The sequence below is a fragment of the Alnus glutinosa genome, chromosome 12 (genome assembly GCF_958979055.1).
Source record: "Alnus glutinosa chromosome 12, dhAlnGlut1.1, whole genome shotgun sequence".
In the NCBI taxonomy this organism is placed as follows: Eukaryota; Viridiplantae; Streptophyta; class Magnoliopsida; order Fagales; family Betulaceae; genus Alnus; species Alnus glutinosa.
Window position 1 is genome coordinate 6,199,877 of NC_084897.1, and position 9,149 is coordinate 6,209,025.

At 36.3% G+C, this 9,149-nt stretch overlaps 1 protein-coding gene across 5 annotated transcripts; it reads right to left on the reverse strand.

Moving 5' to 3' along the window:
* Positions 1–2,423: 2,423 nt before the first annotated feature.
* LOC133851415 (uncharacterized) lies at positions 2,424–8,626 on the reverse strand. Of its 5 annotated transcripts, XM_062287838.1 has the most exons (10): positions 8,412–8,579; positions 7,950–8,013; positions 7,368–7,509; positions 6,983–7,105; positions 6,318–6,871; positions 5,045–5,218; positions 4,819–4,935; positions 3,865–4,044; positions 3,729–3,775; positions 2,424–3,051 (listed from the first exon to the last, which is right to left on the reverse strand). In XM_062287838.1, exons 2-10 carry the CDS (start codon positions 7,995–7,997, stop codon positions 2,673–2,675), a joined length of 1,764 nt encoding a protein of 587 aa, XP_062143822.1. In that variant the 5' UTR covers positions 7,998–8,013; positions 8,412–8,579; the 3' UTR covers positions 2,424–2,672. The 5 variants fall into 5 exon arrangements, with proteins under 5 accessions (XP_062143822.1, XP_062143819.1, XP_062143817.1 ...); XM_062287835.1 differs by having other exon boundaries at positions 6,318–7,105; positions 8,542–8,626; XM_062287833.1 differs by having other exon boundaries at positions 6,318–7,105.
* Between the last annotated feature and the right edge of the window lie 523 nt (positions 8,627–9,149).

Below are 9,149 nucleotides of genomic sequence, written 5' to 3' on the forward strand. Positions count from 1 at the left end.
AAAAAAAAATGATATGAAACGGATATAGTTAAATTATTGAAGGAAAGTTGCATGAGTTCATTGCACCCATGCGAGACAGGGGTGACCCTCCATAGGCAGGAGTTGATGGTAAGTCCCCATCATGTAGAGACAAGCTAATACATCTGCTTTGTCATTTTACTTGGACCATTGCCCCAACCAGGGACCAACATATGTCACTCACCACATATTTGATTCTCTCATATCTTCCACTATTAATACCCTCTCCCTCCTTATATATACATATACAAGCCCTTAGCCCCAAACCAACGCCATTGCCTCTTCAAACCACAAAGACAACTTCACCCACCACCGACATTGAACTCCATCCTAGACATGGCACCCAACACATTCTCCACAAGGAGTTTGAAGCTTCGCTCGTGGGCGCGGTGTTCGAGGCAAATTCGAGAGCAGCGGGCGCGGCTTTACCTCATATGGAGATGTACAGTCATTCTCCTTTGTTGGCATGACTGAAGCTATTGCAAGATTCATATATTTTTGGTTACAAGATTGAGATATCCAGTTGATGTATAATATATATATTAGTGTACCATAGTCCATAGGAACAGAGCTGAATCGGTAACATGTCTTTGTTTTGTTTTGCTATTGTGTTGTGAATTCACTCTCAAAAGCTAACGTTTAGTCTGGTCAATGGATGTTTAAACCATGAAATATTGCAGTCAACTCTGCTATTGCCTAAACGGGTCTATCAGAGTTCTAGTTCAAACAGTTCAGAAGAAAGCCCTTTCACTTGGGCAAGCAATTCTAATACGAACCAACTAGTACAAAACACATGAAAAATGATAGATTTGTTCGTTCAAGGAAGCCGTGACCTTCAATGGCTACTTCTAAAGAGCCGTGTTCTCTTAAATACAGTAAACTATATTATACCAAACAATATTCATTGTGCATACTTCTTCATTAATAATCAAAATATGACTCTTAAATTATCTAACTGATCGACTAGGTTTAAGACCGACTCTATTAATTTTAAACTAGAATTCTAACTCTACAAAGAACTTAAGAACAATCGGAATCAAACTCCTTATTAGGGATCATTCTTTATTGAACTCTAACACAAGTACTAAATAGTTATGATTTGACTGAGTCGGGTTTTAAGCCACCGAGTATGATGAGAGTTTAAGCAAGAAGCTCCAAACTCCATGCCCCCACAAAGAGACTATTGGAGGAGAAGGAATTGGCACAGTTTTTGCGTGGTCGTCCAAATGAATTTCTAGGTCCATTAAATCTGATCAAGCCTTTGGGATAAACCCAGTTTCCTTAAAATACCCAATTACTGATGAGGTCAAATGTCAATATAAAATTGAATTTCTATGGAAGTAGGGCAGTGTGGGGCATATCGTATATTCTGACATGCCGAGTCTGACCGGGACAAAACAAATAGATTTTGATAGCAAAACATGATGGAATATACAGTAATTACGGGTGAAAATCCGGTTTCGATTATTAATTATTGGCTAAAATTGATAACCGTAATTAGGAATGCCGGTTGACCAAAATCGTCAACCGACCCCGATAATCGATTAGTCAGTTAATCGGTTATTTGATTACTAGCGATTACCGGTTGGTACCCAATTATCCGGACCGGTAACGAAAATTTAAAAAAAGTAAGTTTTTGGGGCCTAATTTGAGTATTGGGCCTACTTTTAGGTTTAATTTAAACTTTTTTAGCCCTTTAAAAAAAACATCTAAATCTTTTTTGGTCCAAATGTTGGCCTTTGTTAAAATGGAAGTAAAAATATAAAATCCTAAATTTTATTATTTTATATATATATATATATATACCCGGTTACCGGTTTTAATAATTTTTAAAATCGGTAACCACTCCGGTAGGGCCGGTTACCAGCCAGTTATAACCGACTGACTTTACACCCTATCGTTTTTGAACTGTTGAAATTTCGTGTCAATTGGCTAAAGGTTGCTCGGATTTATTATTATTATTATTATTATTATGAGGAACTCCTGCATGGGTCCACTTCAAGTACTTACCCCTATCGAATAAACCTCGAACCCATACAAAGCACCTCCTCCATACGGATTGGATAATATTTTGATTTTGCCGGCGAGCTAAACCCAAAGAATTATTTGCACCAAATGAAACTGAATCTTAAACTTGATAGAAATGCCACCAAGACCAAGTCCCTTACCATTTTGAGCTGGTCAGCCAACCCTTAGGATTAAGATGTGTCAATATGCTGACATTAAATCCTGACCGACCATAAAATAAAGAGAATCACATTCCCAGCTCACTACCATAACTACTTTTATTGTGTAGGCACAGTAACCGACCAATTCCCCGCAGTCACAAAAAATCTAAAGTTCTTAACATGCAATATTTGTGGCTCAATACTTTAAAGAAAATAAATAATCCATATAAACAGGTATGGAGAACTCATCACTCAGAGAATTTTCTATTTAATATTTATTGTTTTTATCATTTGCACTGTACAAACAAAATCTGAAAGTAGTAATCAGCCACCAATCTACTGTATATATAATCCACGGTGCTAATATCAAAATGCTAATTGGCGAACGAAATTGAAAAAAGGTAGACAGCTGACCACTGCAAATAAAACCTGGAAAAGAAGGTTCATGAGTTTTATTCTGTTTGTATTAACAATATATTGGCAACCTCAGATGTCCAAGTCTGCATCTTGGTCAAAGAAATCCCACCCTTCATCCAAAAGCGCTTTAACAGCTCTGGCTGCTTCTTCCTCTTTAACTCCGGTTCCCGGTGATGGGCTGTGAACAGAGGATGTTGGGCTCGTCTTCTTTGGGGTCTTAGATGACTCCCCTTGTTGCTCAGGTACCACACTTCCGAGGGATGAGCCTGAAGAAGCTAAGCTGCGCTCAGGAACCAAATCAGATGCCAAGCTTTTCACAGATGATCCTGAAGTAGTAGCTAAGATGCAACTAGTCTGGCTTGAAGAAACGGATTTGCTTAATGGAACACGGTCATCAAACTTATCTTTCAATAGCCTCACGTCCTGACAAATAACAGAAATTTCTCCTCTGCGCAAAGAAAAATAACTCTACATAAATAAACCTTAACAGATACACATAAGAAAACCTTGATACATACACATGTTTATTTGCAATTATGAGGTTTTACTCAACAAGAAGAATTTGGGTCTCAATAAATGTTTCCATTAAAAATAAAAATTGAAATCAGAAACTGGAAAATCAAATTAAGTTCAAACAATGCAGAGGAAAAAGATTCACTACCAGAGAAAAAGGATAGAATTCAGTGATAAGAATAAAGACTGGAGACTTTTAAAAATAAAAAATTTCTGTGCTCAATGCACCCACTAATCTGACCCCGTATTAAGGATGCTGATTATAACATACGAAACAACAAAAGCAAAGTACTAAATTTAAAAGAAATGCTGATATGGTCTTCTTTGACCAAACTTTCCTATAACAACCAAGCGTGCCATATATATGACTTCATCAAATGTATCAGACTTGGAATATCCCAAGCAACAATGAATGCATCATTACGATTGCCATGTTCTGCAAGTGTGCATGAACACACACACCCGTGTTTGATGGGGGGAGGGAGAGGGTATTAATGTTTAAAATATTTCGCAAATCAATCACTTTGGATATGGATGGAGAACCACTATTGAGTGTCTGAACAGTGGGGCACAGATCCAAACTTCATCTAAAAGAAAAAGAGACAAACTTACTGCAACATATCAACAGTGCGTCCTCGGTCCATCAGAAACTCCCGTAACTGCAATAAAGCACAATTTTATTAAGTTATAAATTATTGTCATTCCTATTTGCTTGAAGAGGTCCATGGTGAGTAGAAAAGGTTGCTACCTTGGAATTCTCCTCTGCCTCCTGTTCTAGCATCTTTGACTCCCGAATTACCTTCTCCATAATAGCTTCTTGTTCAGCAAGAGCATTTCCTGCAGATTCTTCTTTTTCAATCCTTTCCTGCTCAGCTGATTTCCTCAACTCTTCTGCTGTGGCTAGTCGTGCTTCTAGAATTTGGTGCATCTGAAGAGGGGGGGATCCAAAAGAAACAAAATCTTCAATGTGATTACATCTAGTTTTTCCATTCCGACAATTTGACATAGAACTATCATCATCCATGGGTAGTATTGCTAAAATTACACGCACACACACATACAGTTACATCAACCTTAGTTTGGAGAGCTGAAACCAAAATCAATTATGGGTAAAGCTAACGGGCCCATTTGGCAACGCTTTTTATGGTAGCTTTTTGCTTTTTAACAAACAACTCGAAACTACTTTCACCTTTATGTCACATTACAACCAAAAAGCAAAAAGCACAGGCTAAAAAGTATTGCCAAACAAACCCTTTTCTTGCATTTCTTGGCTGTTTGCTGACTTTTAGAAGAAACCTTCAGCAGTGTGGATTAATATGTCATATAACATATTTAGGTAAAATAAACCTCCCATGAACATTTAAGAATTAGACCTAGGGGCAAGGATAGGAAAAGAAGGAAAAAGGAGGATTTATATCCTTTGGTATGAGGTAGGGGAAGGGGAAAGTGAGAGATGAATCTTCTATCAAGTGTAACCATTTCAGGAAAAATCAGAAAAGGGTGCTAGAATTTTCTATCTCAATGTTTATCTCCTCTCCCTTTTCCGCCCCTCTTGCTAAAGAAATGGTAAACAGGCAATAATAGTTACAGTTCAACAAATAAGTACATGAGTAAGCAAACATCAATTACATTAGTGAGCATTAACTTGTTGTAGAACAAAGGGATGGTATTTGGCAGTGAAATATAACAAAATGTTAAATACCTCATCAAGAATTGCAAGGGATTTATCCCTTTCATCAGACAAGCTGAGCAGGCGAGACTGAAGCTCCCTCGCTTCAGTTGCTAAAATTGACTTCTCTCCATAAACTTCTCCCGCATGCTGCAAAAGTATAGATATAGGCTCAGCTTTTATCATTATTAACTGAAAAACAGATCCATTCAGGAAGTCTGTAGTTCTAAATGCTATATTCTATCTAGTATTTCACAACCATGTTATTTGCTTCCTTTGCACGTGCCAACATCTGTTTCATTTCTTCCACCTTGATCAGAATATCAAACTCTCCCCTAGAAGCTTCCTCTTTGGCTTGTTCTGCAGCTTTCTCCTGAAGTTCCACCTCTCTCATCATGTTGATCACTCTTTCCATAGCTGAAAACAAGATTTTCTGCACCATTGATAAGAACTTAGTCATTTTCAATTTAAATATCTATTACATACAGGGGGCAGAAGGGAAGAAATGTTTTTTCACTTATACTTATATTTTACTCAAAATATCTGTATGCATAGAACAGAGCTAGCATTGTGTATAGATGATTCCGTGGCGCACACAAAACCATCCAACCCCAGCTTGTTCAAAACAAAACAAGCTGAAAGATCACCAAACCAGAATCATAATCTTGGTCAAAGTATACCCAAAGCCAACAGTCACATTATGCATCATTCCCTATTCATTATTTCAAAGTCAGATTGCAATACATTTCACTAAATGTAATCACCAAAAGAAAACATGGTTGTAGTCTAATTTTTATGAAAGTTCAACCCTCACAAATGAACACAAATAAAATAGCCTTCTCTCCTATTCTGTGAGGAGATAAGCAAAGACAATAATTTATACTTAATTTTTATCTGATAATTCTCCGCAGATCTTCCTATTCTATCCTTTATCTGCTGTATTGTCTACACGCGTATGTATCTCTAATCTAAGAATAAAAAATCTTCCTCACTTCTCAAAGTAGTGAAGGGTACATGAGCTACAATCCAGTTTATGATTTGCATCGATGAAGGTTTGACTATAAATAACTCTACAGCAAGGTGCTACAACATCAAGTATCTTCATCATCTCAAGGAATTTGAATTTAACTAGGAAAACAAACTGATTGGAATATAGCCATATGCAGAGAATTATAACTGGCTGCCAATCAGGAGAGAGAAAATTCACAGGACTCTCCTCCAACTGCTTATACAGAAATACAAAGAAGCTTTGAAATGATATAACTGCGTTGAAAAGCAGCAAAAATCCAATATCAATTGACTTTCAAACAGACTAATCAATACATCTTGCAAGCTTCACCGTAAAAACATGCAACTGCACATAAAGAATATCAGGAAGCACCATTTACTAGCTACCATTTATTGAATCAAGTTTAACTAGAATTAGATTTGATGTACTGCTCATGACAAACAGTACAGCTGGAATACTTAAGTCAAAGGCTTCAGCCAGTAATTAAACTTTACAAGCTTAGAAGCAGTAAATCTAATAGTACCTTGTTATTCTTGGCATCTTCAATAATCTCTTCAAGAAGATCAATTTTACATACTTTGCCAGAATGGGTAACCATGGTGTCCCTTTTAGGCTCATCCTCAACATCACTCATTTCGCTAACAGAATAGTCTTGCTTGAAAGTAATATCTGAAGAGCCACCAGCCACTGGAGTATGCCCTTCGGTAGATAGGGGAACCAGTTGAGCCACAGAATTTCTCACCTCCGTGCTGCTATCCAAACACAATTCTGCATTGTGGCTTTCTCCATGAGCAACTGCATCCAAGTAGTCAGCCACAGGAAAGTCAAAATAAACTTTCCAATCATTTTCCAGATGGTCTTGCCATCCATTTATTGAAGAGGTCATGCCAGGGGGGGTCAGCTCTGGCTCAACTTTGATATCATTTTCTTTAGAAGTTCCCCAAGAAATCAATTCTTCACTTTTAGTATTTTCACAAATTTGCTTCTGATCATTTGATGTGGCATGGAGAATCTGATTCAACCCCACTATGACACTGTTTTCTTGAGCCTTCCCCAATAAAATCACTTCCTCGTTTTCTGTACATACACATGATTGATCATTACCTTCATTTGCCTCATAGAAATCAGAAACAGTAGATTCATTCAGCGCCTCAACCAGAGGTGTTGCATCACCATGAAGAGCACCACCTGTATGATCTGCCTCCTTGGCAGCCTCACCATCTATTGGCTGTGGTTCTGAAGAAGGTCCCATGTCTGGTTTGTCAATTACCTGCTGCTGGCTCAACCAGTCCATCTGCTCCCCAGATTCAACTGCACGTTCAGCATGTAATATATAATAAATTAATCAAATCAATTCACCCAATCTAATGGCAACCTTTTTTAACTACATGCACGAAAATTCAACCAAAAAAAGTAAGAAAGAAAAGTAAGAGAGAAAACCCAACTGCAATCTATTGGCGGATGACACGTGATGATTTAAGAATTGTGGAAATGAAAGCAATTACAACAATCAACTGGATCACAATTCCAGAAATTGTAAAGGGATATGATTTTCACTAACAATAGAGCATACCTTCAACATCCTCAGGAGAATAAGTAGGACTGATGGTCTGATAGGACAAATAAGGGATGATCTCCTTAAGAACAACATCCACAGCTTGATCAGCATCCTTGGGATGTTCAATAGCAACAGCCCTCAGCAAGCGAGAATCAATCTACGCAGAATGAGATGCAAAACATGTCTTCAGTCAGAAATTGGGAAAAACGAAGTGGAAAAATTAGATTAGACGGGAAATTACAGTTGATCACAAGACAAGCTATGTGAAGAACAATGAAAAACATTTCATAGTCAAATAAACCGTTAAGTAAATACTTAGAATTTAAAGCTTCCAAGGTCATTAAAAGATCAGGGGAAAAAAAAAGGTTCAAAGAAATTTCCAAAGCCACTTTTTTTTCACTCATCCACAAATGATTTCAATTGATGATGATATCTCATTCTATTTAATCAAAAACTCGTCCCTGAAATTTTACGCCAGGAACAAAATGCTATATGTAACCCAATAACGCGGAGAACAATTAAATAGCAAAAAAAAAAAAATCTTAAATTGGTTCTTTAATTAATATACCATATGCTTCAAAGTACTGAGAGTAATACCTTTGGAAATACCTCCTGCAAGCATCGGTAAACAAAGTTGAAACCCATTCCAAGGACTTCCAATCTACCAAAAAAAAAAATACAAAACAAAAACAAATTCTCGCATTTAATTGGGAATCCCAAACCCTAAACACAAAATTACTAATGATAAACAAAATGAACAAAGAAACAGAGTAGTCTAACTCAACATCCGCGAATTAATTCAGACTAACGCAAAGAAACATAAAACCCCTTATCCCCTGTTTGTTTCCCGGGAAAAAACATAGCAAGCAGGAAAAAATGATGTTTTTTTATTCAATTTTGAACTAATTCAGTTGCGGAAAATCAACAACTACCATTCAAGTGAACACAGAATTCATGTTCATCAAGGACGTACAAACTATGAAAGAAACCAAAATGCTCTGCTTGGACGCCTAGAAAAGAAAAAGGAAAAAACTATTTTTTCAGGGTTTTCAATTTTACCTTTTCAGAGAGAGAAAAAGGGTGAAGGAAAGGATCGGTATTTGCAGTGTTCGATTAAATATATTATATATATATATATATATTAAAAAAAAAAAAAAAAAAAAAAAAAAAAAAAAAAAAAGAGAGAGACCTTTGTAGCTAAGAAATCAGCTGGGCATAGGAGTCATTTGGGTAATTATTGCATGGTGGAGGTGTGTACGTTAAAAGGCCGTGCTCTTGGAAACTTCACGGTGCTTTCTAAGTGCTGCGCTTTTTGTCATGACTTTTTACTTCGGTTAAAGGATACAATGATAAACCCACAAAAAGTTATAAACAAGTTTTATACGTATTATAATTCTTCCTTTGATTTCTTTTTATTAGGTAGGATTGAATTTTAAAAGTAATTATATTAAGAATTTTTTTTTTTTTTTTTTGTCTATTTCACGTGCATCTATGTTGAGTTGGCATGCTCTACTAAAACTCTAACGACAATTTAACTGTCTTTTTTAAGTGATAACACAAATAGAATTAGTACTTTTTCTGGGTTGTTATACTATAAAAGTAAAACTCGTTATTTTGAAGTAATATATAGATAAATTTAGCGTTTTCCCTATGTTGTTATGCTATGTTTTGCTTTTATATGCTAAGTTACAACTTTAAAGAAAAAGAAAAAAAGGAGAGAGAGAGAGAGAGAGAGGGTGCTAAAATATGGATTAAATAAATAACTTTATTTTTTTATGAATTTAAAACATTCATCAT